At 52.0% G+C, this 27,862-nt stretch overlaps 4 protein-coding genes across 4 annotated transcripts; 1 reads left to right on the top strand and 3 right to left on the bottom strand.

Moving 5' to 3' along the window:
• The first annotated feature begins 94 nt into the window (after positions 1-94).
• On the top strand, positions 95-7,382 carry LOC34618558 (ubiquitin-activating enzyme E1 2). The gene is made up of 13 exons (XM_026334981.1): positions 95-127; positions 367-603; positions 1,003-2,343; positions 3,192-3,279; positions 3,514-3,596; positions 4,133-4,244; positions 4,404-4,505; positions 4,864-5,180; positions 5,553-5,805; positions 6,017-6,354; positions 6,573-6,654; positions 6,854-6,999; positions 7,248-7,382. Exons 1-13 carry the CDS (start codon positions 95-97, stop codon positions 7,380-7,382), a joined length of 3,267 nt encoding a protein of 1,088 aa, XP_026190766.1.
• A 1,827-nt stretch (positions 7,383-9,209) lies between these two features.
• Positions 9,210-9,596, bottom strand: LOC113146739. The gene has a single exon (XM_026334980.1). The coding sequence runs from the start codon at positions 9,594-9,596 to the stop codon at positions 9,210-9,212; it is 387 nt and encodes a 128-aa protein (XP_026190765.1).
• Positions 9,597-10,200: 604 nt separating this feature from the next.
• Positions 10,201-12,276, bottom strand: LOC34618559. Its single transcript, XM_026334979.1, has 4 exons — positions 12,257-12,276; positions 11,673-12,114; positions 11,518-11,615; positions 10,201-10,744 (listed from the first exon to the last, which is right to left on the bottom strand). The coding sequence occupies exons 1-4, from the start codon at positions 12,274-12,276 to the stop codon at positions 10,201-10,203; spliced, it is 1,104 nt and encodes a 367-aa protein (XP_026190764.1).
• Positions 12,277-14,865: 2,589 nt separating this feature from the next.
• Positions 14,866-17,768, bottom strand: LOC34618560 (ras-related protein RABH1b). Its single transcript, XM_026334978.1, has 11 exons — positions 17,635-17,768; positions 17,129-17,245; positions 16,805-16,923; positions 16,520-16,620; positions 16,123-16,282; positions 15,953-16,003; positions 15,737-15,797; positions 15,516-15,555; positions 15,326-15,370; positions 15,079-15,130; positions 14,866-14,939 (listed from the first exon to the last, which is right to left on the bottom strand). The coding sequence occupies exons 1-11, from the start codon at positions 17,766-17,768 to the stop codon at positions 14,866-14,868; spliced, it is 954 nt and encodes a 317-aa protein (XP_026190763.1).
• Between the last annotated feature and the right edge of the window lie 10,094 nt (positions 17,769-27,862).

Here is a 27,862-nt window from a genome sequence, read left to right as displayed (position 1 = left end):
AGTGCGAGCAGCCTTGTATCCCTCATTGCTCCGCCTTCTGCATGCGCACACCCCACCGCATGCACCGAGCTTGATATGCGGCTGCTGGCTCGCGATGCATGGGCCTCCCCTGGCCTCTGGGCAGCTAGTTAGCTCGCCAGCGGGGTAGCTCACTAACTAGCCGTGTTGCAGCTGCCACCTGTGTGGGTGTCTTGGCTGCAGCAAAAAACATTATTCTGGCAGGACCCCGTGCCGTGGGGCTTCACGATCCACGGCCTTGCAGAGGCAGAGATCTAGGTGCGTATATCTGTCGTTTAGAAGCTTCGGTTCGGCAGAGGGGTAGTGTAAAAGTCTCCCTCTTTTGTGTGAACGCCCTCTTTCTTGAAGGCCTTTGATATTGGGTGTCTTTTGTGGGTGGGGACTCTGCTGACGGCGACCTGTCTCTCCCCCGTGCATCCTCCTTTGCGGCTTCTCTTGGGTGCATGCCTCGCAGGGAGCGTTTTCTCTCTGGGAACCTCTGCAGTGGCTGCCGGGCAAACGCGGGCTGCAGCAAGCCTCGCGTACCTTACTGCCCTCAATCAATACGTCCACGTGCAAGAAGAAAGAGAGCAGGAACTAACCGAGGTGCCTTGCCGATCCTTTGGCCCCTTAAGGCCTTGCCCCCGGCTATAGGCCACGGCCTTTTCTGCCTGCCAACACATGCTAGCAGAGGCTTAAGACTTCTTGAAAAAAAAGCCTCTGCGCTGCCCCCTTGGGGCTTTCTCACTAAATCCCGGTTGCCTCTTTTTTGGGGAACCACTGCCTCCCTCCGCCGTATCAGACAGGGCAACTCCCTGCTATCTCGGAGAGACGCCTGCCTGCAGCAGGAAGGGTCTGCACTGCTGGCTCCTGCCTTGCGAGCGCAGAATTTTTTTCTCTGCAAGTGCGTGTCTCTGTCTGTCTCTGCGCGCACTTGTATTTCTGTGTGTATGTGTGTGTATATGTGTGTGTATGTGTGTGTCTGTCTGTATGCTCGCTTTGCAGGCGACTTTGCGTCGGTACGATGCGCTGGTGGTTTGCGAGGGCACGGGAGCCTCTATTCAGCGCCTGAACGCACTTTGCCGCGCGTTGTCGCCGCCTTTGGGGTTTGTTTGCGGGCTCTCTGCGGGTCTGTCGCTGCTCGTCTTTACGGACTTTGGTCCGAGCTTCAGAGTGCTAGACACGAATGGGGAGGAGCCGAAGGAGGCGCTCGTGGCGACGATTACGCAAGAGGAAAACGCCGCCGTCCATCTGCACACGGAAAAGCCTCTGCCCTTCGAAGACGGTGATTTGGTGGCCTTTAGGGAAGTTGAGGGCATGACGGAGATCAACGCGGCCCCCCCTCAGAAAATCAAGCTTCACGGGCGTCATGCCTTCCTGATAGGCGACACGCGGGGATATGGAGCGTACTCGGGTGGGGGCATCGTGAAGCAGGTTAAGGCTCCCAAAGACATAGCTTTCCGGAGCTGGGAAGAGTGCGTCCTGCATCCAGTAGCGCAGGGAGAAAGCATGATGGTCGTTGCGGACTTGGGCAAATTCGGGAGGCCCCCCCAACTGCACTTTGCGTTCATGGCACTCCTTTCCCTGCTCGACGAGCGGCAAGGCCAGTCAGTCCCTCATCCCGTCCTGTATTCTGAGACGGCAGCGGCGCGCGATCCTGCTGCTGCTGCGGCTGCGAAGGCGGAGGCGGATGGCTGCGTCTCACGCGCGTCGAAAATTGCACAGCAGCTTCTCGCGCAGTGCAAGGAGAGGGAGGGGCGGGAAGACGGCGTGGTCTCGGTGGACGCCTTGGATCAGACTGTCTTGGACCATGTTGTGCGCTTCTCTCCGTGTTGCCTCTCGCCCATCGCTTCCTTCATTGGCGGCGTCATTGCTCAAGAAGTCGTCAAGCTCACCGGAAAGTACATGCCTCTGAAGGGCTTTCTGTACGTGGACGCGCTCGAGTGCCTTTTGACACCCGAGTTCAAGGCCCTCTTGCAGCAGCAGCAGCAGCAACAACAACAGCGGCTGCTGCGCAGCATGCAAGACGAGGCAGCAGGCTACGCGTCTCTCCTAGACTGGCCGTCTGCCGACCAAGTCGGCCTCTGGGGGGAGACCTTCCAGGCTGTGCTGTCAGCAGCAAAAGTCTTCATCGTCGGCGCTGGAGCCTTGGGATGCGAGCTGCTCAAGGGCATGGCACTGATGGGGGTTGCCTGTGGCGAAGGGGGTGCCTTGACGATCACTGACATGGATCGAATCGAAGTCTCAAACCTCAACAGGCAGTTTCTCTTCAGGCGAGAACACGTAGGACAGAGTAAGAGCACCACTGCCGCTGCTGCAGCGCTTGCTATGAATCCGAAGCTCAAGGTAAGCCCCCTCCTCACGGCCTACAGCTCCGTGGATTGCGCCCTCTTGTGGGGTGTCGGCGTATTTGTCGCTGCCGGTTGATGTCTGCAACAGGCAGGCAGACAGACACAGACAAACAGACGGACAGAGATAGGCAGACAGACGGACAGAGATAGATAGACGGACAGAGATAGACAGACAGACAGAGACAGACAGACAGACAGGGATAGACAGACGAAGACAGACAGGGATACACAGAGATAGACAGACGAGGACAGACAGGAATAGACAGACGAAGACAGACAGGGATAGACAGAGACAGACAGACACAGACAGACATAGACAGACGAAGACAGACAGGGATAGACAGAGACAGACACACAGAGATAGACAGAGACAGACAGACAGACAGAGGAGATAGACAGAGATAGACAGACAGAGATAGACAGAGACAGACAGACAGACAGAGATAGACAGAGACAGACAGACAGAGATAGACAGACGAAGACAGACAGGGATAGACAGAGACAGTCAGACAGACAGAGGCAGACAGACAGACAGAGGCAGACAGCCAGAGGCAGACAGACAGACAGACAGACAGAGACAGACAGACAGAGATAGACAGAGACAGTCAGCTAGACAGACAGACAGACAGAGACAGTCAGCTAGACAGACAGCCTTCTTCGGCCTCGTCCTCCGCAATGGATCACCGCTGCCCTCCTTCTGGGTGGTGCCTTTTTTTTCGTGCTCGAGGCTAACTGCCAGTCCCCGTTGCCACTGGCCCTCTTTTCTCATGGAAGGCGCCCAACACAACGCAATAGAAGCGTCGGAAGCTCTTGCGTCTGCGCTTTCTTCCGGTGTCTGCGCAGGTTGAAGCCCTCGAAGCCCGCGTCGGTCCAGAGACTGAAGGCGTTACTTTCACGGAATCCTTCTGGATGCGGCAAGACCTCATGATTAATGCCCTCGACAACATTCAGGTGTGTTCGTGTACGAGTGTCTGAACACACCTGCCTGCACACGTGTGGGGGTGGAGTGGGCGGTTGGAATGACTTTGAGGGCTTCTTCGCCTGCAGCCGGGGAGCCGTCCTCTTCCGACGCTGAATGGTGCCAGTCCTTCTGCGTTGCACAGAGGAGGGGAGGCTGCACGTCGCTGCTCTGCGCTGACAGCGTGCGAATGGTATGCGTAGGCACGGCAGTACGTCGACAGCCGCTGCGTGGTCTTCACCAAACCCCTCTTGGAAAGCGGCACGCTGGGAACGAAGGCGAACGTCCAGGTAGGCAGCTTTTGGCAGGAAGGTGGCTGGCCCCTCCATGCTCTTGTCACCGCTGTCACGTCTGTATGTTCTTCCTCGACGCCGTTTGCGTCATGAACTCCCCTCTACGTTGAGTCGCCCTTCGGCGGCAGTCCGTATGCCTCCTACAACCAACGCGCCTTCCGAAAGGTGTCGTTCCAGGGAGGCTCACCGCATTTAGCCCCTTCGTCGAAACTCTGCCTGCCTCTAAGGGCATCCCGTTTGTGTAGATATACATACATACATATATATATGTGTGTATGTGTGTGTTTGCATGTGTCTATACGTGTTCGTGTATATGTGCATATTCATATATATATATATATATATATACATATGTGTATCTATGAATATATATATATATATATATGTGAAGTTGTATGTGTGTAAATGTCTGTATATATGTCTATGTATGTGCATGTATAGATGTGTATGTATGTGTTTGTATGACTGCGTGCGTGTATTAAGCGTCGCTGACTCTCCTTGTGTTGGCATGCGTCTGCGTCACGCAAGTGCAGGTGGTGGTTCCCCATCTCACTCAGTGCTATTCAGACTCAATCGATCCGCCGGAGGAGTCGATCCCCCTGTGCACCCTGAGGCACTTCCCGCACACCGTTGAACACACTATTGGTGCGTAGTACTCATCACTGGCTTGCTCGTTCTTCTCTCGACAGCTCTCACGGTTGAGTGTTGAAGCTTCCCCTTCGGCTGCACGTCTCTCCAGCAGCTCTCTGCCGCTCACCCTAAGTGCGCGTTTGACGCGGCATCCCTCTTCGGTTTGCTCCGCAGAATGGAGTCGAGATGCCTTTCAAGGCATCTTCACCGACAAGATCTCAGAAGCCCGTCAGTTTGCCGCTGATCCAACGGCGTTCATCGAGACAGTCCTTTCGGGTGCTTACACACAGCAGTTCGACTTGCAGCCTCCGTCGTAGTTGCTTTCCCCCCCTCCCCCCGCTATGCTACCTTTGCATGCACGAAAGGCGCATCCCTAGAGAGACGCGATCCCGTCAAAACACGTGTGCCTCCCTTGACGTGGTGCAATACCCTCCCCCCGAGAATCGAAGCCAGCGAACAAACCCCCCTGCGGCATGCCATCAAGCCTTGCATTTGAGTGCTGTGCTGTCGCCTGCCCCCCTGGCCACCTCTGCACGGCTTCTGCACCCTGTCTACCTCTTTGCTGCCTCGTATTCATCGTGCCTCGTTTTCCCCGATGTGCGTGTGCACTACTTGCATGTATATATTTACGCAGAAGGCGGACAGAGCCAGCAGCTGCAGCGACTCGAGCAGGTCCTAGAGAGCGTATCCACCTATGGCATCACCTCCATGCCTCCTTCAGCGCCTTCCTTCGCAGACTGCGTAAAGCGATCCGTCCTCCTCTTCAACGAGCTTTTCAGAGTGCAAATTCTGCAGCTTCTCGCCGCCTTCCCGCTTGATCACAGAATCAGCACAGGGGCCCTCTTCTGGTCCGCCCCCAAGAGACCCCCCAAGGCTATCGAGTTCAACCCACAGGACGAACTCCATATTCAGTTCATTGTGGCAGCTGCAAACCTCTTTGCCAATGCCTTCGTATGTTAACACAGCCCACCACGGAGCAGCATCCACTGCTTGCCCCCTCCACGCCTATGCTAGCACATGCACACATATACCCATATTTATATATATACACTTGTCTGCGTATACATATATACATATATAGGCCTCTCTCTATATATGCATGTATGTGCACATACTAGTACATACCTAAATGCCTGGCGCCCTTCTTGAACTACCGAGGCGGCTTCCAATGTGGTCGCCACAGCCGAAAGGAAGGACCAGCTGTCGCCTAGCACTATTACAAGCGCGTAAAGATCTGTGTTTTGTTGCAGCTGTTTTCTGGATAGTTTACTGCGTGTGTGTATATGTATAATATGTATATTATATATATATGCCTTGCTTCAGGGACTGCCTCAAGAAAGGGACGTCGAGAAGGTGAGGGCTTTGGCTGCCGAGGTGCCTATCCCGGAGTTCGAACAAAGGAAGGTGCAAATCGTCTTGGATGACGCTGAGGAGCAGCAGGCGGATACCAGCAGCAGCAGCGGTGCTGGGAATGAGCAGCAGCCCATGCTAGGCACGCTGCAGGCAGAAGTCGATCAGAATTTAGAAGATGAGACCGCAAGACTGTGCGACATCAAGCAGAAGCTGCTGAACATCAGTACGGCGGGCTGCGGCGCTACACGGACGGCTGCATGCTATTCGCACAGGAAGGGGGAAAGGAAGGGGGAGGGGAAGGAAGGAAGGCAGGCAGGATAGAAGAAAGGGGGAATAAGAAGGAAGGAGTTTAGGGAGATAAGAAGGAAGGGGCCGCGTGCGTAACTTGTTTTGCTGCTGTGCGGTATGACGTGTTTGTGCTGGTCTTTTTTCAGAAGGCACTTCGTCGTTGGTGTTTGTTCCTGTTTCCTTCGAGAAGGACGTGGAAGACAACTTCCACGTTGCCTTTGTGCATGCAGCGGCGATGCTGCGAGCTGCCAACTACTCCATCGAGGGCTGCGATAAACACAAGACTAAGCTGATTGCGGGCCGGATCATACCAGCCATCGCAACGACAACCGCGATGATCACTGGCTTAGTGTGCCTAGAGGCCATCAAGGTCTTGTCTCGTGAAGGAAGGAAGCTGGAGGATTACAAGAACGCCTTCATCAACTTGGCGCTCCCCTTGTGGCTGTTCAGCGAGCCCATGCCCCCTCTCAAGAGTGTCGACAAGGCAAATGCAGATTCCCCCTCCCCCCTGTCGTTTCCGCCTTCCTGGCCTAGCCGCAGGCTGAAAGGCTCTCGGCGCGATCGTGCCTCTCCGCGAGACCGTCGCGACGAGCGCAGAACAGACGAGCGCAGCTTCGCACCAGAATCGCAAGCTAAGGAGGCGTGCAAGTGCATGTGTATGCGCGTGTGCATGCGCGTGTGTGTGTATGTGTTGCGCTGCAGGACTATGAGCCCGTCACAGGTGGTCCTGTTCGCGCCAAGCCTCAAGGCTTTACATGCTGGGACAAAATAAAGATAGACTTGCGTAAGGGAGAGCGTGGGTAGCGTGTTCTGTATTACTTCGCGTCAGCTTCCTTGGAGAAGCCAGCCAGAGCTTGCGGGCTTGCGCTTGTTCGCCCAGTGGGGCTTGCTGGGTTGCCTTCATGTGCAACAGCGCACTGCCATACGTGAAGCGCTATTACCATGTGGCTTGCTGCAGAGCGTGCGCGTCGTGTGTTGCGCAGCAAACTGTCGCCTTAAGGATGTGGTGGACTATCTCGAAGAGCAGTTTGATGTGAATGTCGATATTCTCTCGTTTGGCAATTTCTGCCTTTTCAACGGCTTCCTCCCCCAACACAAACAGGGCAGACTCAACAAGCCCCTGACAGAAGTGAGCTGCGCTGACCCTCCTGTCGGCATGCCTCACAAGTCAAGCCATTAGCTAGACGCATTGTCGTCTGCGTGTGTCGGTAGTATATCCTTGCACCCCTACGACTCTGTGCTCCGTGTAGATACGTATGTATGCGCACAAGCAGCCAACCAAACCTTAAAGTCTCCGTCCCACCGAGGCCTGGTAGCATTGTGAGGCCCTCGGCTCCTGTGGGTGCTGCTTTTCACCGTGCTGCCTCTTTGCTGCAGCTGATCGAGGAGATTACGCACAAGCCGCCTCCACAAACCGTCTTGATGGAGTGCAGCTGCCACAGCAAAGAAGACTCGGTTGACATCCTCTTGCCTTCGATCGCCCTCCTGAATGTTGGACAGCCCACAGCTTAGCTGCTCCAGAAGCAGGGAGGCAGCCTTAGCGTGAGCACCACTCATAGCAGCAGTGCCACCATCGGCAGCTGTGCCCGAAGCTGCAGCAGCAGCAGGCCCCACGGCAGCAAGCACTGACAGGCCACACTGAAAAGGCAGCAGGTGGGACCGCACGTGTAGATTCGGTTTGATTGCCGTGATTCAATGAATCAACTTTGTCTCATTGCAATCAAACAGCCTTATGGGAGCCTATGCTGCTCTATAATCGTGTAGTGATGACAACGACACGTGATACAGGGCCATCGCCATTAAGGCCTAAGCAGTTCTTATGCGCGTATTGCAAGTAACGAACAAGTCAGCGCTTACAATCGTGTAGAGCCTTTAGCCCTAGCGCTTAAATTCGCAACTAGACTGGGTTTCTAGGGCCTGCTCAGAGGACGACTGAGGTGGAGAAAAGCCTCGAGCCGGTGAAGCACGCAGCGTTGCAGCCAGTGCGCTCGCTGTACAACAAGTAGCAGCAGCCTCCGAAGCGGTATTCGCAGCAGGGATCTGGTGTGCGCTGATTCTTTCGAGGCGTTTCATCCTTCGCTCTAGCTTATTCGCGGCCCGCCGGCAGGCAGCTAGCGTCTTCTCTTCTAACTGCTGCCTCTTTGCTGCTGCTGCCGAGTCAATGTTGTTGCAAATCACAGTCGATGCTCTGTGGAACGGTCGATGCGCTGCTGGCACCCGCGCTGCACTACCTCCAGCGGCAGTGCCACCAGAAGCCCGCTGATTTCGCTTGAGGGGCTCCCAATTCGACATTGGCGTACTGATTGTGAAGCGCCTGGCTGCTTGGGTGCTCCCACTGTGGGATTTTATGAAAATATTTTCACCTGGCGGTCTGTGGGGGGCCCTCCACGTGTTCTTCCACTCGTCTTTTAGTTGTTGTCCTGCCTTTACCGCTGCTGAACGGGCTAGTCTAGCGGTGGTTTCTCCCTGGTGAAGGAGCTGCTTCTCTTGGCTGCCAGGACGTTTTGCTGCTGCTGCAAGAGGGAAGCTCCTACACCTCGAGGTCTCCAGTGAGCGGCATCTAGAGAAATTTTCAGACTCCCACATAGAAATTCCATTGCGCGGATAGGAGTAAGGGTCTCGCCTGCTAAACAAGGAGGGGTGCTGCGTGCGACTCCGATGGAGGGGCTTTCGCACCGCACTATTAAGTGTACTGCTGCTGCATGGACTTGAGGACAGGGAGAGAGAGGAAGCCTTCCTTTCGGGGGCCCTGCTGCTACTGTTGTCGGTACAGTAATGTTGATCACCAGGGCAGGCACAAGCCTTGCTGCGGTAGTGTGCTGCTGCAGCCGGCGTAGTCCACGAAGCAGCAGCAGCAGGTGCAGCTTGCCCGTGTGAACAGGCATGGCTACTTGCGCATTTCGCAGGAATGAGGCAAAGCTCGTGTGGATTAGGAAGGGCGTCGGGGGGGGAGACTCTCTGTAAGGGGGCAAAGAGGAGAGACATGGGAACCCCCTGGGCAGCTCGTTTGAGCTGCTGTTGCTGCCAGGCAGCGACAGCAGCAGCGAAGCTCAACAGGCCCAACTCTCCATCTGAGTAAAGCACCACTAGCCACCTGCACACACAAAGATATGCATTAGAGGATGACAGGTCTGAGCAAGCAACACTATGAGGGTCTCTATTCTGGTTTAAAGGGGCTGTTTATTCCTTGCGGAGAAGCTTGTCAAGGCTGTCAGTGTTTCTTTAGTCCGAAGTGGGCCTCAACGGAGCCCCGCATGCCTCTAGAGGAAAAAGCATGCAAGGCAACGGGTGGCGCGTATAGAGCTCGAGGAGGTCTCCAAAAGGCTCAGAGCTGTTCCCTTACTGAGCCTTCTTATCTGCTGCCGCATTCAGCACAGCGCGCCCCTCCGGCTGAATCTCGAGCAGCAGGTTGAGGTCCCTGAACCCTAAAACTTGCAGTCTTCCATCTTCAAGCACAAGCCCAAGAGCTGCTGCTTCTTCCTCTTGTTCCTGTTGCTGCGAGAAACAGCACTTGGGGACAGATAAGGAGAAGAGACCAATAACGGGAGACTGCGTTAAGTAGCACGCGAGAAAGCATAAGCGTGGCTTTGCTGCTGCTGCTGCTGCTTTCACTTCTGCTGCTGTTCGGGCCTCCTCAACGCTGCTGCTGCTAAAAGCCTCTTGCATATCCCGCCATCCATCCGAGGGGTCTCCGGGGGGCCCCCAGGGAGATCCATCGGTGTGCATCTCGAATCGGGAGCCTGCCGCCCTGCATTAGCAAACATTGACAAACCCTTAAATCGATCAAGCCTTTCCTGCACGTGAGCGCATAGAGGTTCATATGTACCATTTAGGGCTAAGGGCGCATAAAAAGTATCAAACGCTTAGCACTTGTCCTTCCGCGGAACGCTGGAGGGTTGCAGGCCTTCAGTGAGACCCCGCAAGGCCCGGGGTGTTATGCTCTGGGGATGTGCTAGTGGAGGCGGAAAGGGAGGGGGCGGAAGGCTCTTATGAGCTTGCTGAAGGTCGCCCGGAGGTACAGAGAAGAAGCAGATGATCCCTTTGTGAGTCTGCCGACAGAGGCCCCCTACGAGCAAGAGGCCACCCACTACTAACACACTGCAAGCGCACACAAGTGCAGCCCAGGAGGCAAAACCAGTAATAGAGCAGTCCCGGCAGAAAGTATTTCCCAGAAACATTAGTTGCACAAGGGCGCAGCATCAGGGCATCCACACCAGCCTCAGAAGCACCACACAACTGCCCGTGTGTACTAGGCATATTCCCTTGAAGGGCCCCTGTCGGTGTTCCTCAGTCTTCATGGTGGCCTCAAGTAGCCCGGCATGAGGGTCTGTTATATGTGGAAGCCGTACTGCGAAAAGCTGTAGCAAGACGGGGCAGCAGCAGTTCCACTGTGAAGCACTGAGGCAGCGGCTGCATCTAAACAGCACTCCCTCTTGTATGGCCGGTGTTGGTGCCGCTGCGTTTGTTTTTGAGCAGAGGCCCCCCCAGAAGCCCTGGCAGACCGGTCTATATCCTGTTTCTGTGGCTGCTGCTCTCTCCAAACAGTCAGGACTCCGCCTGCCTGCAACAGCAGCAAGCGTTTTAGCCTCCGAGGCTTATCTGTTCTGTTGAGGGCCCCGACCTTTGAGACATGTAAATCCGTTTGAAAAGGTGTTTGGGGCCGCTGAACACGTACATGGCCATTCGTAAGGAAGCTCTCAGGAGTCCTTCTCGATAAGGTCCCCTCAAAGCTGCTGTAGTCAGCTGAACTGCAGCGACTGGCCTCCCGAAGGGCCCTTGTACCACTGCATGCCTGCCTGTGTCTCGAAGATCTACGAGGAGCCCCAAAGACCCCGTGTTGGGCCCATGTGGCCGGCAATAAGGGACAGCAAGCCCTAAATGGGGGGGAATACTTGGACGTGAAGACTCGGAGGCGGTGGAAAGTGCGGAGACACCAGAGGGCAACGTTATCGGCAGAGAGAGATGCAAAGCTGCATGCAGAAACCTCAATAGGGGGGACAGTTTGGAGGCAAATGAGCTTGTTGGGGCATCGAGCAGAGCAGAAAAGCTGGTGCTGGTTGCTCAGGACATTCACGTATACGACAGTGTAGGTAGGAGTTTTGTGGGTTTGAGGGTTGAAGATTCAGGATTTACGTTCTGCTGCTGAGGGCTTTGATCTGTAAGACCACGCGACTGTGGGTTCGGGTGTCTGTCCAGATTATCTGGCCCCCCAATCGAGAGGCAACGAGCTGATGCCTCACAGCACACAGCACCATATGACAGCTTGCTTTTCTAGCTTTACTTCCGTCACCTGTTGCGTCCAACTGAGGTGGTCCGAGATGCTGCTGTTTGTGCAGCTTTCGGGAAAGGGGCAAGAGGCAGAGGCACGCTATTGGCTCGCCCAAAACACATACGCGTTGAGGCCTACACACATAACCTAAAGCCAAAGTCCTTCTGTATACGTAGATGAAAACTTAGATGGAATTGGACACCTTCTCTTGTCTGTACTACCTTAATAGAGATCGTACCATCAGGGTGCGCCATCAGGGCCCTGTGCTGAGCCACCGTAAAGGCTTTTATGCCTTCTTTAACTCTTACAGATACGCTGGCTATTCCAAGGGCCCGTGATGAAATTTGGAGGCCCCAAGAAGCCCTTTAAGTGGCATACCGTTTCTCAGGGAGGAAAAAGACCACGATCTCCCCGGCTTTTGTTGCTGCTGCTGCAACGCTGCCATCCGAAGCTACTGCCGCAGCTACGTAACGCCGCTTCCTTGTTGACTGTAATGGCGTTGACTCCGGTGCGGCTGTTGCTGGTTCTGTCGCTGCTGCTTCTGCTGCTGAGGGGGTAGCGGAAATGCTGCCGCGCAAGGTGCTTGGTAGGAGTTCGATGCTTGGGCCCCCCCTCGGAGGCTCCTGTGAAAGCTTACTTAGCAGCCTTGAGGCCGCCGAGAGGTCTCCTCCGGCCAGAGTGCGAGAGAAGCTTTGAGATGGCGTCCAACTCGCCGCAGAAGGGTTTCCTGCTGAATTGCTTTTTACTGTGCCCCAGGATGGAGGTGTACCCGAAGGGCGCTTGCTATGTGGGCGCCTCCGCAGCGTCCAACTATACGAAGCAACAGGGCTTGGAGTCTCTCGACGAAGGGAGATGGGCTGTTGCGTTGCTGAACCCAAACCAAACGGAAAGCTAGGGATAATGCGTGAAGTCCCCACACTAGAGGTTAGAGGTGGCTTTCTAAGCGAACGGGAGTTTACGGCTGCAGTTTGTACCCTGAAAACTTTGCGGACAGGAGCAAAGGTATTGACGGTTACCCGTTGAGTAAGATGAGGCTAACAGCTGCTGTTGCTGGTTTAGCTCTTGCAGCTTCTCCAGTAGCGATTGCTGCACTTGCAGCAAATGCCGTTGCTGCTGCTCCTGGGTACTTCCGTTCATTGCATTTCAGCTCTCGCAGGCAATTAAACGGCCCATATATTAAAGCATACGCCACAAATGACTAATGGCGCGCTGTGAATCGTCAGGCTTGACACTTTAGCGTCAAAGTGAATGCTATCCTAATAGCATGCAGATCTGAGAGTCTCGGGGAATGCTATGAAGGCCATTCTCTGGAGTTTCTATAGGGCACAAGAGCGCAAATTTAGCATGTTGGGTGGAAACCAACGCATCGGTTGTATTGGTTCAAGGTCTTGTGTTCCAGAAACAAACGGTTTAGCGTAGCAAAGTTACTCAAGGGCTTAGCGCTTCCAGCTTAGGCTCCAGAGAGTCATTCAGCCTATTCTACTACTCACAACGGGCGAACCGCAGCATCTAGGCATAATACCGAGAGAAATGCAATGTGTATTGAGAGAATTTGCATCTGTTCGCTGGCTCTGTACAGCTTAGGTTCCTGTTGGTGCTGTCCATTCCTGGGGTTCTACCGATGAAACATATTTGCGAGCTCGAACAAAATTGTGCATCCAACTCTTAACTTCTGTGTGTCAGTATAGAGGAAGGTGAATGCTTATTCGAGAGTGGAAGAGGGAGGGCCAGTGAAGCCCTCAAGCTCAAGCCCTCAGTAGTCGCAGCAGTCTCGACCCTGTATAGAGTGTCTGCGTTCTTCACCTTTTGGGGTCATTCTTTATTCCTTTCATTCCTATTTATGCGCTTCAGATAAAACATAGCAGATTTAATGCAGATTAAATTACATGGAAGGAGGAAACCTCAGGTTTACTTAATCGCTGCCAACACCCATCCCTGGAGTGACCACGCTGCGAGACAATAGCACAATTCCACAATATGCAGCAAAAGACCAAAACTAGGAGGGAAAAAATATTTTGGCTAATAACGGCCCTCTATTTCGGGCTTCTATTGACTTTTAAATGCTAGCAGCACATTCCCTTGCAGAGCCCATTCCCCGACGGGGTGAAAGGTTCACAGTGGGCGCATAATTTTTTGGCTAATCTAGATTCTTCCTGCAGTAGAAAAATTGCTCCGTTCCTCCACGCACAGAGCATCAGAATATCCCTCAGGTAGTGTACTAAATAGGGACGCTGAAGCAAACCCCATAACGGCTGGCCGTATGTCTCAAGTCCAAGGCACTTCTACTGTATAAAAGTTAGAAAACCTGAGGTATCCCCCACGTTTCGTAGCTTGTTCATCAGTTGGAGAGAGAGAAAAAGGGAGTCAGATCTTGACTTATTACATTCACGGGTTGTTATAATATGCCAATGAGGGCACAAAACATTACAGGCTGTGCATGGAAATCCTTTAGCTATATATATACATATATATATATATAAGTGTACACAAGGCTTTCCGAATAATGGTGTGGTGAGCCCTGCAAATAGACTCGAACTCGGAAAAACCTGCAGACCGACCGGGGACCTCTGTGGCGCAATAGCGAACGGAGCACATGCTGTTGCCGTCAAAGGCATTGTGGCCCCAAGGCACCTCCTAAAGGAGAAAGGGACAGAGCAGTATACCCATAGAGATGAGAATAAGGAGTTCCCTTATGCGTCCAGTTCTTGAGCAATTTGGGGAGGAACAACAGTCAAAAAACTAGGGTGCAAGCTAGTCACTCTCCCCTCCGCTGTGATTGTTACCCCACTCCTCTGCACAAATCAAATGTGATTCGCCCCTAATTTCTTCGTAGTTTATCGTCAATATACCCAAATCTAGGCATTCTGATTACCTCAGAAGCGTTACATGCGTCGCACATGCTACCGCAACGCAGCTCAGCGGGGGTACCATTTTTCCTGAACTGGGTAACAAGTCACTGCCCTCAATGCCTATAAGGTGTTTACCTGACGTGCAACATAAATTTAAATTCACCGAGAACAATATGTACAAATTACCTATCGAATTGTCCTCATTTTCGATGGGAAACGTTGCCATTCGTATGCCTCGCCCCACCTTCCCCAGATAAAGTACTACTTGAGGGAAGACACGCTGGAGCCTAGTGTTCGAATTCTACAACAACATACACCTAAATCCTAGCATCCATGCAAAAAGGTGACAGCAGAGCTATCGCCACCAAATAAGGCAGCCCCGAAACCCTCAGAAGACGCGGCAGCGAAACAATGGAACTTTGTTTCTCCCCCGCAGTAGGAGTTAGTTCCTGCCGTGCCTGCATCTGGTGTTGCTGACGCTCCACAACAGTCGCAGACACGGAAGAAGCAGAATCGAAGTGCTAAAAAGTGGGTTACCCTGCCCGACAGCCCCGAACCGAAATGCACCAAAAACGTGGGGCGGGGCGACAGTGCATGCAGCTGCAAAGGCGCATGCATGCAAACATACATGTATACGCGCAATGCTGCTAGCAGTGCGGTGTACAAACGGCATGCATGCAGAGACCTGCAAACACTGCATGCAACTTGTGCACACGTGCTTTACGCATACAGCGTATGCTGTATGCATGAACTGTGCTGCAGGCATGCACTTCATGCATACAAATTATCGAGCGCATACAACGAGGGGCCGTGCATGCGAGCAACGAAGCCTGTGTGCAGCGCCGTAATCAATTCAATCCTCCTTCCTCTATCTGCCTCAACAGCTGCAGCTCGACGCCTTGCGCGACAGATCCTGCTGTTGTGGAGTAGCGTTCAGCTGTACATCCACCACTGCAGCAATAACAGGAACAGCAGCAACAACGAAGACAGCGGTGTCAACAACAGCCACAGAAGCTGTGGCTACATGAAGTGATTTAACAAGAGGCAGCAGGATGTGTAACTCAACAAGCATTCAGGGCCTAGGGAGTACTTTGGGCTTCCGATTGGGGCTGCTGCGTCTCGAGTCCAGGAAGGGCAGCCGCCTGTCGCAACAAGAAGACAAAAGCAACAACATTCGATTCACAGCGAGGATCCTCTGTCTTTCAGTGTCTCTCTGCCTGAGGGCAGGGGGCGATTGGGGGATAGCCACTGATGCGAAGATAAGAAGCCAGCGAGGTCGGGGCAAAAGCAAACAAGGGATCTCTTATGCTCACAAGTTTTCGAAATAGACATTTCACATTGTGGCCAGCCTTGGCGCTTGTTTCGATGAACAAAATACCTTGCTGCAACAACACCGCAAACTTCAGACCTAACAAAGAAGGCCTCCCACGCCCTACGGAGTGAAGCGTTCTACTGCAAAAGCTTATAGCAGAAATAAACGATAGAAGGCCCTAACGAGCACCCGTACGAACACCAGCAGCAAATTACCTCACGAGCCTTCTGCTCGCCTTCCTCAATAGACACTTGCCTGCATGCAGCAGACACACACCCTACATCCCGCCATAGGTAAACTCCAACCCGCGACACATCGAATCTTACACCCCCCGCCACATCAAATCAGGCAAATACCAGCGTGTGACTCTTCTCAGCCTACACCTCCAGCTCGGGACCCTAAAGGCAAAGAAGCTCAGCATCCGAAATCTCCGTACCGGCGGTCACATAGATCAGTCTTGTTGCCCACTAAGGCCATGACGACATCCTTGCCGCGCTCTGCAGACACAATTTCCTCATGGTTCAAGCCCAAACCTTCACAATTCTTTACCCAGCTACAGCGAAATCTGCGTTCTCAAGCGCTGCCCAGTATGGTTGGTTACCGCTAAAACCTTCGGCGCAAACCTTAGGAAGCAAAGTGCCACCACCCTCACCAGCCCGTACGTCGTCTATCCACTTGGTGGTGTTTATAAAAGAGGCGCGGTCTGCACACATACGACATCCCAAGCCACCTTGCTTGAGCGTGCCGGCCACCCTGCTGCCTTCGACCGAGCTATGTATTCGCTTCTCTAAGCCCGTCACTCCCACCTAGCCGCCATCTCACTGGAGATGTCATATACAATAACAGCAGCGCTGCTGTCTCTGATGTACGACGGAATCAGCGAACGAAACCTCTCCTGGCCTGCTGTATCCCACAACTGCAGCCGCACTGTCCGTTCCTCCAAGTAGAGCGTCTTTGACAGAAAGTCGATGCCGATCGTGGCCTACAAAGCCCCACACAATAAGCCCGCATCCACACACCAACCACCGAGTAACTGCAATCCCACAGCCATACAAGCACTAATTTCAGACTGCAAATCTTGGAGCAGCACGCACGCGGGGGCCACAGGGACTGTGTGAAGCCAACCAAACAATAAAGACCCCACACACACTGAGAAAGGCGCGATCCGGAGTCAACACCGCACAGGCTACCAAGCTCTCTACTTTGCTGTTTTGCTTGCCTGGTAGTTGTTTTCAAAAGTGTCGTACATGAAACGCGTGATGATGGAGGTCTTGCCAACAGCCTGCTCCCCCAAAAAAACCAGCTTATACTTATTCAACCCTGAGCCAAAGAGCAAGCAAAGACTCGAAGAAGACCTCATATCTACAAGAGTGCCAAACAATCATTCTATGAGTCCAGGCCCCACCGGTTTGAGCCCTTAGGGACGGGGCATGCAATGGTCCACCAGCAGACGAAACAAAACAGCCAAAAGGCCTTTCTCGCGACTTGCGGTTGAGCCTCTTACCTGCGGCGTCCGCCATGGTGCTAGGGGGAAAACAGAGACCCCAAAGCCAACGCCACAGCACAAGAGGTTCACTCTCACTGCTGCTGCTGTTCCTACGGTGGCTGTTGCTGCTCTTGTAGCTATTTACCCAGGACGGTGAGCCAAAAAGGGCCCCGCATGTCTCTGCTACACTTGATACTGACGATGCAGCTGGTCCTGCTGCTGTTTCCGGTGTTTTCGCCCAGTGAGAAAATGCGCGGCAGTGTCGGTATGTGAATTTCCTCGCTTCCGCCGTTATTATGACGCGACTGTTGCTGCTACTGCTGCTGCTGCTGCCGCTCGCACCAAAGGCACACAAGAGTTTTCAGTGGACCACCTGGGTTGCTAAAGACAGCTATGAACCAATGTAATAGTTTCTTGAGGGCTACAGTTACCGCTTCGGCTGCCACCGCTGCCCCAGCGCTTGTGCTGCATGCGCGTGAGTGAGACGGAAATAGGTGGTTGCAACAACAAACACAGACTTCTGCCCCTGTTTCTGATTAGACAAACAGTTTGCGCGGAGAAGAAAGAGATCCTGAGCCTGTCCGTGCGCTGCTGCTGCCGCCGCTGCTGCTGACTGTGCTGCTCTAGCTGCAGCTTCTCCTAGCAGTGCTGCTATCTAAGCTCGCGTCGAGAAATTCAACACCAACGAAAAGACCCCAAATAGCGTGAAAGAAGAAGAGGAAGGGCAGCATGTGCTCAGCTGCTGCCGCCGCCGCTGGCCATCGTCGCAGGCAGCAACAGCTGCTGCAGCTACTGCATGGCCACGGACCCGTCGCAGCAGCAAAAGCCGCTCCAGCCGCTGCTGCTGCAGGAAACTTAACACATCCGGGAAAAGGCCTGAATTTATGCAGTCAAGAGGCTTATGACTCGGTGGCCTGTATTCCTGAGTGGATAGTTTAGCTCTCCCACTAACAGGTACAGCCGCTGCGCGACAGCTCACCATTCTGTCCAATTTCGCCGCAGGCAATTTCCACCCAGCTATTCATACCACACCTTGCAGTAACCAAGTATTAACTGTGTTATCTACCTACTCGTGTACCCTATGTGATGTTGAGTAGGATTATAGCCAAATTTTTTAAACGTCGAACGGAGTTCGCTGCGCGTAGTTTGTATGTGTGAGGCTCCGTCAAAGTTCACAGGAAAAATCCTAGATCCAGACTTAACAAAAATTGTCGCTCCGGTATATTCAGCTTTTTAAAAGGAATTTCGACCTTTCTCTGCCCGCACGCACCGAGGTTTTTTACATGACGGAGACCGTTGGGGTGCACGTTGCTGTACCCCCTGGCCACTCGAGGCATATACAGCTAGTTGCATATAGCATCTTCCGTAGACACACACAGCACTAAGTGTTCCTGCATCAAGCTAACTGACCCATGCAATAAGTAAGTATACGAAGAGGCAACCCAACTAGCATGGTATTTACTTGTTCCACATTAGATATCACAGTGTAGAGAAAAGGCTTCAAGTGTGGCAAATTTAGACGAGTCTGCTACATCTTCCTCCTACGCATTGTAAAAGGCGCGCTCTCGTGTTAATTAGCTTACCTTCAGACCAAACGCTAGGAGTATGGCGAAAGAGTTTCCGCCCTATCGTCGTTCTTCAGGCAGAGAAGCGCTAAAACGGTGCACACGAGAAGAGCGAAGCATGCGTCCCCTGCATACTTAAAAATGACAGGAAGAAAGTCACACACACTACTCGACAAGAAACGAAAGGCCCAACCAACGCGACCGCGGTGGGGTAAGCGGGCAGGGGAGTCGGAGCGCTGAAATGTTTGGGCCTTCTACTACGAAATAACAGGAAACAAGGTGAAATTGTAGAGGGAATCAAACACAGCCTACTTCAGTAGTACTCCCGCACCTCAGAGAGCAATCTATGCATGCCAACAGGGCCAGTCCAGGCAGCAAAGTCGACTTTAAAACCCCAGAGAAGGCAGCTGGAAGAGTGTACGCACAACGTACCTGCGAGTCCCTGCAGATAAAGTTGGGTGTACACAGAATGTATAGAATACCTTGATCATCAACATGAATTCGTTTATCAATGCCCGTTCGCCTGACAACATCTATAGATAAAGGTAGGTATTTCAGGCAGAGCATGCCTAGGGAAAGGACAAATAACAAGTCCGGTGAGAAGTACCATCCATGGCCACTAGCCTGGTGAAGAAAATAGAGACGCGATTTCTTCTGCAGGCAAGCAGACTCACGCATACTCTTCCGCCAACGTATAAGGCAGCTGTCGTTGAGCTCATGGTGTGAAAAATTCCCTTTCAGTATGTCCTCAGCGTTCAATAATACTAAAATCCAGCATGTTTTTCTCCCTCGGTAGATCGTTCGCCTCCATAAAGATCACTTGCCTGTGCAGCAAAGTCCACGAACAATTCAAAGGAACTTAAGGATTAAATTTAATAGTCCTATGGAATTTCTGAATTCTAGGGAATCGACGAAGCATCACGGATTCTCGACGAAAGGGCAAATGGTCCTACCCAACTGGCCGCAAACGTTCCCGTTTGGTCTTCTTCTGATGCACATTGTAAAACGTGCCGATTCACCTGCTCCAAACGTCCAAGTTCGAAACACATACAAAATCAGTTTATAGTGATTCTGTGCTTGTGCATATTGAGCTTTGCACATACATCCTTTTGAACTAAACTAACCAGTTGTTCCCTGATGACCTCCATTGCTCAGAGATCGGACCACTAGATTCCGGCCCCAATCGCATTAAGGCTTTCCAGCGTAGGTCAGATATGCGGGCCACTGACAGATAGACGGATGTGCTGCTGTATTTTGAATATACTCTGCACACGGATGAAAACCAAGCCAAGTCAGTGGTTGTTGCAAGCAATCAGTCACGAATACTCTAGGAATGTGCGGGTCGTACTCCCTTTTGTCTATCTGCCACAGGGTTGTTCTGGGTCGTCAGGATATGGTCAGTATAGAGGCATGGCATAAAGCAATGCCAGAAAGCGCCTAGCGAGCCCCGGATCCCTAGGCGCACTGATACACCTCGTGGAGGCTTCTAGACATAAATTGAGAATACCTGCGCGGCTTCCGAAGCCATGACAGACCTGGAGGAAGGCGAAAATGTGACATCATTTTCTGAGTCTGTTGACAAATACGGAAGTGCTATCTGACCCACGGTTTCTGACAGTCCAACACGTAAATCCACAATGACACCAACCAAATCCTTCGGGGGACCGGAAGGCTTTTCAAAAGGCCAGGTATAGAATAATTGCGCGGGTCGGTGTGTTGACGATTCGGGCATCGCAATGCAAAACCTTCTGCTGCAAGACGCATCTCATACCATCAGGAGAACAATAAAAATGTTTTCAGTGTAGTATGAATCTCATGATGGTGGAAAGCAACATTATCATGTGCTTCGCTCGGAACAGCACTGCACGGCAAAGTCGGAAGCTGCACACGGCGAGTGCCTGCTTTGTTTTTAAGCACAATAAAAAGCCCCCAAGGCGGCACTGCTTTGCTCTCGTGTGTAGTGGATGTTTGCCTCAATAGGATACATGGATGCCAAACACTCAAGGCGCACACCATTATAATAGGAACCGCTAAATTGCCACAGCCAAGAGCGGTTGCGCTCCACAACGGTCAATTTCTGAAGCGTTACAAGAGCGCGTCGACGACAATGGTGGTAGTGCTCTTCATGTACTTCACTTCGAAATCGTACTGCAGGAAACACCCGAGCCATCGAACATTTCCAAGATTATCGAAAGTCTGTCAACTTGTCAAACGGTGTGTTATAGATTGATGATCTGTCTATACGATAAGGCGACTCCCCCGCAAGTAGTGTCGGCATCTTTCCACTCCCTGTCACAGCTCCTAAAGTTCCTTTCCCCACTGGATACCGTTGCCCCATGCCGCTGAAGCAATGAGCATTACAAGCAGTCGTCTGGTGCTCTGAAGACCTCTTGGCCCGTTGGAAGACTGTTGAGCCCACCGCTGTCACTAGCACTGTTTAATACGAAGAACAGATGCTCATTATCTGGGAGGGCAAGTTACTCGAGGAGTTGGAAGACGGCTGATAAGCATCCTGGATGCCTCCGCCCAGGTCACACTGCATTTGCTTACGTAGATTTAATTAAGATGTGCCGATGCTAGCAAACTTCAGCAGTGAACTTTCGGTAAAAAGAGGCAAGTCCAAGAATTTAGCTACTACCTTGCTGGTGCGCAATGGTAAAGGCCACGCCTTAATCGCTACGACTTTTGCTGAATCTGGCTCAATTCTTGCAGTCTAAGCCATACTTCCTACAAGCACAACTGCTTATCATAAACATCGAGCATTTGCATGCCTTCATATACCACCGCTTGTCCTGCACCAGCTTATAGGCCACATCGTATATAGGTGTGCATTATGTGCTCTTGGACGTTTTGGCTTAATACAAAGACATAACTTTTGCAGATAGCTATCCACATCCTCTAAAAAGGCGAACATATCTCTCGATTACCTTGCGGCTGCAGTGCGCCTTTGGAATCAACAAGTCGAAACACTACACCGTCATCCTCGCGTTTGCGCACGTCGAGTGTGGAACACCACGCTATGCCTGTTATCAGGATGAATGGGATTTTTATAAGGCGCCCCTAGAGTCAAATGTGATGTAGACTAACACTCCATGTAGTTTGTCAAGGTATTCTCCAATGACTTACACCGGGAATTTCTGCATTATATGGATCTGGTTCAGGGGACTTAAGATGACGCGTATGCGCTAGCCAAATTTCTTCAGGACCAACACCGAGTTATACCCCAAAGCGCGGCTCTATTCAGGACTGCCGAAGATCATGGGTCAGATAGCATTTGAGTAGCTGTCGACAGACCCAGGAAAAGATACCTCATTTTCGCCTTTCTCCGGGTCTGTCCTGGCTCAGGAAGCCACCCAGGTACTCTCAAACTAGAAGTGGAAGCACACCTGTCTAGCATCATTGTATTTGGAGCAACGAAACTCGCTAGTGCATTCTGGCATGGTTTACTGCCCTGCATATAAATTGACCCTCTTAGACCACCTCGAACGACTCCGTGGTAGCCGGATAAAAGAATGTAACTTCCGCACGCTCCAAGAGTATTTGCGACTCATTGCTCACAACCACTGGCTGGGCTTGATCTACTTCCTTGTGCAGAGTAGATTCAAAATACAGCAGCACATCCGTTTATCCGTCACTTGCCCGCATATCTGGTCTACACTGGCGAGCTCCAATGTGATCCGGGCCGAAACTTGGTGGTCCGAAGTCAGCACCTTCCTCAGTGATGGTGGTCATCAGGGAACAGCTGGCTGGCGCAGTGCAAAAGGATATATGTGAAGAGCTCAATATGTGCAAGCATGGAATCACTATAAGCCAATTTTTGTGTGTGTTTCGAGCTTGGACGTCTGGTGCAGGTGGATCGGCACGTTTTACAATGTGCAACAAAAGAAGACGAAACGAAGACGTTCGCGGCCAGTTGGGTAGGACCATTTGCCCTTCCCTTATGAATCAGTGTTGCTTCATCAATTTCCTAGAAATTAGAGGTGCCATAAAGCCATCACTGCTAACTTTTAAAAGAGGCTTATAAACTCTCCGAACCATTCGTAAACTATGCTGCTCAGGCAGTTGCTACGCATGGGGGCGGACGATCTGTGGCGAGCGGTGGAACTGTAGTATTTTAGTACTATTCAGCGCCCACGGCACACTGATGAGAGTGTCTAATGGATGGGCTGGTGGATGCCTAGCTTAGTGGTTGGCGGAAGACTATTTTGGGGCGCACTTGCTTGCGAAAGAAATCGTGGCTCTCTTTTGTTTACAATTCTAGTGGTCCTCGACAGTACTTCTCATAATTCTTGGCACTCGTCCTTTCCCAACGCGCGCTTCGCGCTCTATCTGATATGCCTACATTCATTCGTGGGTATTGATCACAAATTCCTGAACACAATTGGTGACATGTGCCTTAAACTCAGATTTATGGGCAGGCACTTGCAGGTGTGTTGTCCATACATTCTTCCTAGTACCTGCTTGGGGTTTATAAGTCGATTTTGCCGCATGGACCGGCTCTATTGACAAGCACTGATTGTCTAAAAAGTGTGGAAGCACTACTGAAGTGGCGTGCATTTTGATTACTTAACACACAAATTTTGACTGTCTTCTGTTTTGTTGTAGCAGGAGGTTCACACATTCCAGTGCAGGGAAACAGCGAATCATTGGCCCGGAGCGGTCGTCTCGGTCTGGTCCTTCCTTTGTTGTTGGCGAATCCGTGTGCCTTTCTTCGCGTCTTGTTGATTTAAGCGGTGATGCATACTTTATTTTGCTGTTCGCACTGCTATAGCGTTGCTGCCTGCCTGAGAAGAGGCGAGAGCTAGGAACTCTTGCCATGTCCTCTACACAGTTGGTCTTGAAGTAATGTTACGAAGCACAGTGACGCAGATTTGGAAATGGAGAAGGGAAGATACAGCAGACTCAGCTAGACTTGCCGCATTCGCGCCCCTTCTGATAGACATTTTCTATTTAACTGCGGATCAGCAAAGCAATGACTCATTGATTTGTCTGTTCGTACGCCTTCTTTGTTGCACCTTTATGTTAGCTCGAGACAAGATGACGCCGGGTGACGTGTGTTTGCGTTTGGGGATATGTTCAGCTAGCTGTGGATGATCGAAGTGCTCAGGATGCAGCGACATCGTGACTCTACCTATCCCCTCATTCCAGGAACTGTGAGGGTTGCGATCAGGGGAACGCATAAGTTCGTTTGATAAACGCTCAACGACTTTTTACCAAGCTTGTGTTGACCCTGGAGCACAATGTCTTCCTACGGACACCTTTCAAGCAGCGTTATAGCAGCCCTTATCCCCCTGTGTGGGAAATTTTAAGGGTTCCCGGCAGAACAAAGAATGAGTTCTTTGGTGAGCAGCAAACGTTTAAATACATTTTGTATTGCCTCTGGAGTTGCGTGTCTCGATACCGATGCTTTATCCTAGGAGAAACTGTTACCCTACCAGTTGCTATCCTCATATGCTGGAGCAACGTATGGTGGTTACAGAAAAAGCAGATATCCCTGGAGAGCCACACTCAAGGAGTATGTATACATCAAGCTTTGTATTCGTTTGGCGGGTCGTCTCGCCCAGCAGAGATCCTAAATGACCTCTACAGAGCATGGCCATACGTCGGAAGCAGATCTACTATGCTATTCGTTGTGCAAACCAGCGCAGTATGCACAGATACGCGACAAAAAGGCTAAAAGACAAAAAAATATCCAGAATTTTTCCATCATGAGGGTCGCGCTTTAGTATTAATCTCCAACCATGCGCTCGCGTTCAACAGCTTTTCACAGTAAAAGACAGGGCAACCCCCCAGGTTCCGCGGGTGTACCCCAAAAGTTAGCACCACAATCGCCACTTTCACTGACAAAAGATTTTGCATAATGTATACTGGAGGCCTCAAAAAGCAGATGCAATCCAAAGCATTGGAGACCTTTGTCGCAGCACCCGGTTATGCAGGAACAGGGCTTCCAAATTGCAATTCAGTCAAGGTTTAAACACAAACCCAACCTAAGTGCATGAGCTGTACTCAGAATTATGGCAAGGAAGCAGGTAAATCAAGGCTAAGAGGAATATTCTTTCATCCGTCTCCCTTTCGGCTCCAGCGCGTAGGGTTGCGTCGAACCCAGTGTGAAGCCCAGTCCAGCGCGCCAGGTTCCTGCAGATCTCTTTCTGCTGCTTTCACGAGTGATCGGGGATCTGGATACATGGCGCATTTCACGCCATACGTGGAGAATGCATTTTAAAAGTGCAGCAAACCCACTGGAAAAGAGCGGAACGTTCTCATGCAGTCTAGGAATGTTTGAAACCACCCCCAGGCGCTAACAAAAGCAGCAGTAAATGGGAGCTGCCTTGCTTTAGATGACCATTCAATGCTTATCATATGTGTCATTTTGTCCTAGCTTTGCGCATATATAGTTGTCTGGCAATGTCTGTGCAGTTTTCAAAGCTTCTCCATTGCTTGCCGGGCACCTTTGTCACTCGAAGTAGCTCGGGCTGACTCGGTCCCAGCGAGGCTCTTTAGGCTCACACATCCGGCGCATGATATTAATGCTTTTGGCACACAACGTCTTCCAGAAAACTGGAAGATGGAGCCAGCTGCGATGAATGCTACTGCTGCCAACGACGATCCCTTGGCTAGCTTTCCGCAGCCCTCTGATACACCTGTTTCTGCAACCACACTTCCGTCTTTGACATCCCGCCGTAAACCCAAAGGTGCAAGCCTTTACTTGAAGCTTGCAGTCTTCGTGTATATAGCAGCGCTCATCGCCGTCATCCTGAAATGCGTCGGTTTTATTCGGTTGGAGTACGCAGTCGCAAGTCAAGCCATTGCAAGCCGGGTGTTAGCGAGAGGGGGCGAGGGATATGGCCGCTTGTTTGGGGGGGGGCGCTGCAAGGGACTCTCCAAACAACGCGGGCGACTTGACGGCCCCTGAGAACCCTCATGAAGATGGGGAGGCGGTAGGTGCAGAGGGTTCGGACCCAGTCACCAGTCCTCCTGACTCTCCTCCAGGAATTCCAGAACGCGCCTCGGATACTGCGAGCCACGAAGGCCACCCGGAGGGCCTGGTGGATAGTCTCAAGGAGACTGGAAGGTCAGCAGATGCACAACGAGGACGCATATCGAGCTCTGGATGCGTGTCTGAGATTCTGATCACACGGCAAATGGACATACTAACGGTGTCACCACCGATACATATTCTGCTGGGAGAGGAAGCACAGTCAGTCTCTCAGGCTCGAGCAGCCCTCAACACTACCTGGACACGATATCGGGACTTACGCAGTTCGATTCAGAGTTTATCGGCGAGTATAGAGGCCGCCAAAGAGGCCCCGCCGGCTAAGCCAGGGGATTCGGATGCTATTATCTCGGAGGCACCCACAGTGGCGCCCTCAGACAAAGCAGCATTGGCACGGGCACTGGCAGAGCTTGAGAACGTTGAGCGCGATCTTTCAGCGAGGCAGTGGAGCCACACCCAAGCGGCTGCAGCGCTGGTTTTAAGAGCTCGTGCATTACATTCAGGAAGCCTGCTACCCATTCCAGCTGTAGAAGCCCTGGCGGCTCGCGATGCTGTGCTGGCGCCGAAGAAGGCCTTCACAGGGAAGGTGAATTCTCAAGATCGGAGCCTGGTCAATGAGTTGGTGTCCGCATTGGTGCATGAGGCGGATGATCTCTGTGAAACTATTGGTTCACAAGGCCTTGAAAGCAACACCCAAGCCCGGGCTGTGGACCTGGTTGAAGACTTTGACGGAACTGAAAGGCAACTACTCCTTGCTGGATTATTCGATGAGGCAAAACGCATTGATCAAAGCGCGGACAAAATTCGGGCGACGGTAGACGAAGCTTTCGCAGACTTAGAAGACCCCAGTAAAGCGGCACATGAGACGCACGCAGTTGGACTACGTGAAGGTTCCCAGGAAGCCCCGACTCAATCCTCGGACAGGTCGACCGTTCCAGATGGTGATCATGCGAAGGAGACTCAAGCGGGGGACCTTGTTGACACTGTTGGAAAACCGAAGCAACCTGAAGATCAGCCTTTGGCTCCTGAATCTGTTGGAGGACTGACACATGACAGCGACTCTTCATCTGAAGAGAGTAATATGGCTACTGTAGACGGATTGTGCAAGTTTGGCCGGTGTCTCAGAGGCGCACTGAGTCGTGGACTGCGCTCCAGAAAGTCCGGCCACCCCACCGGTCCATCGAAGGCTGCCGGCAAGAAACACGATAACACTCCTGGACCGCCTTTGCCTGCGCCTAAGAAAAGGAGCATGAGGTGGCTTGCGAGAGCGATGCCTAGGCGAGACCCCTCAGGTGATCGGGGTTCTACACTAGAGGGAAGGATGATGGTGTGGGATGTTACGGAAAAGATAATACATTGGCAGGACATTGTGGAGAGAGGCCTCACTGAAGGAGCCAGTTTGCCATTAATGGTGCGGTGGTTAGAGGAGGGATTAAAGCTAATTGCCGAAGGACAAGGTATAATCACAAATCTGCTGGTACCAGAAGATTTCAGGAGGCTGTTTGAACAAGAGGGAAGGGCTTGCGGGAAGCTCTGTGGCCAACTGCAAGCTTCCATAGTGAAGTCGCTGAGTACAACTATTACCACCGAAATAGAGGAAATAGAGGAAGCAAAGCAGATGTTACAGTTGTGCATGACCGGGTACACGCCAAACGTCGCGGAGCGCGGAGTTTTATTGTCTCTAATCGAACATGGTTGCCAGAGGGTCCACTCGGCAGGACTAGCTTACTTGCGGAAGGACCACCTTCCGCTGGACGTGCTTCAGAAGCAAGTGGCCTCAGTCTTCCAGGACCTTGAGGAAAAAACAGAGGAACTAATTGGCTTAGTCGAAGATGCATTCATGATGTTAAAAATGGGCGAAGGTCTAGAGGAGACACAGGACGTGGGGGCAGTTGGGGGGAAAGAGACGGAAGCTTCGAAGCGCTCGCATGCAGCAGCTGGATCAATGAAAATTGCCGTTCAAAAAGCCGATGATATCAAGGCTATGATCGAAAAATTGAAGATTTAGAATTGCCCAGAGTACGTGGAGGAAGCTTAGGCAGCAGACACTTGGGTAGTGAACCTGTGAAGCAAGAGTCATTTAAAGCAGCCTGTTAAACGAAGTGGTTCACTGTAGTTTCTGTGACCCAGAGTCTTCCCTCCGCATGCTGCTCTTCGATACGGCGGCTTGGTGTGTACTCTTTGGTGAGTATTCGCGTACTGTCTGATAAAGCTTCTAAGTTCCGTGTGAGGCAACATTGCATCGCGGGAGGTCTCGAGGCTTTTCAACGGTTCTATGGATTTCGCGTTAGTAGTGTCGTGCTGCCATCTGTGGTGTATGATAAAAGTGTCTCCGCGAGATGTCATCTCCCAGTTCTTTTTAGTCCGTTTCAAGCAAAAGCCTCAAGCGACGCCACCGTTCTCTTTGCTCAAGGATCCCTGGGCTCTTAGGCACTGTACTTTTGCCGACCTTTATAGGGTCGCGACGAAAATCAGAAGGGGCCACTTGTGCCTACGGCAGTGTACAGCGTGTAATTG

Source organism: Cyclospora cayetanensis, unplaced genomic scaffold (genome assembly GCF_002999335.1).
Source record: "Cyclospora cayetanensis isolate NF1_C8 unplaced genomic scaffold, CcayRef3 CcayRef3_contig_55, whole genome shotgun sequence".
Taxonomy (NCBI): domain Eukaryota; phylum Apicomplexa; class Conoidasida; order Eucoccidiorida; family Eimeriidae; genus Cyclospora; species Cyclospora cayetanensis.
This window is presented reverse-complemented; position numbering and strand designations above follow the sequence as displayed.

Excerpts from the sequence above, each read along its gene's own strand:
- LOC34618560 (XM_026334978.1), bottom strand. The coding sequence starts at position 17,768 with ATGGTGAGCTGTCGCGCAGCGGCTGTACCTGTTAGTGGGAGAGCTAAA. Across the intron at positions 15,556-15,736 it reads ACTGATCTATGTGACCGCCG|GCAAGTGTCTATTGAGGAAG; the intron begins GTACGGAGATTT and ends TGCTGCATGCAG. Across the intron at positions 15,371-15,515 it reads GCGAGCAGAAGGCTCGTGAG|CAAGGTATTTTGTTCATCGA; the intron begins GTAATTTGCTGC and ends GTGTTGTTGCAG.
- LOC34618559 (XM_026334979.1), bottom strand. The coding sequence starts at position 12,276 with ATGAACGGAAGTACCCAGGA. Across the intron at positions 12,115-12,256 it reads ATGAACGGAAGTACCCAGGA|GGTACAAACTGCAGCCGTAA; the intron begins GCAGCAGCAACG and ends CAAAGTTTTCAG. Across the intron at positions 11,616-11,672 it reads CCTCAGCAGCAGAAGCAGCA|CGGCGTTACGTAGCTGCGGC; the intron begins GCGACAGAACCA and ends TCAACAAGGAAG.
- LOC113146739 (XM_026334980.1), bottom strand. The coding sequence starts at position 9,596 with ATGCACACCGATGGATCTCCCTGGGGGCCCCCCGGAGACCCCTCGGAT.
- LOC34618558 (XM_026334981.1), top strand. The coding sequence starts at position 95 with ATGCATGGGCCTCCCCTGGCCTCTGGGCAGCTA. Across the intron at positions 3,280-3,513 it reads GCGGCAAGACCTCATGATTA|GGCAGTACGTCGACAGCCGC; the intron begins ATGCCCTCGACA and ends ATGCGTAGGCAC. Across the intron at positions 5,181-5,552 it reads ACCTCTTTGCCAATGCCTTC|GGACTGCCTCAAGAAAGGGA; the intron begins GTATGTTAACAC and ends GCCTTGCTTCAG.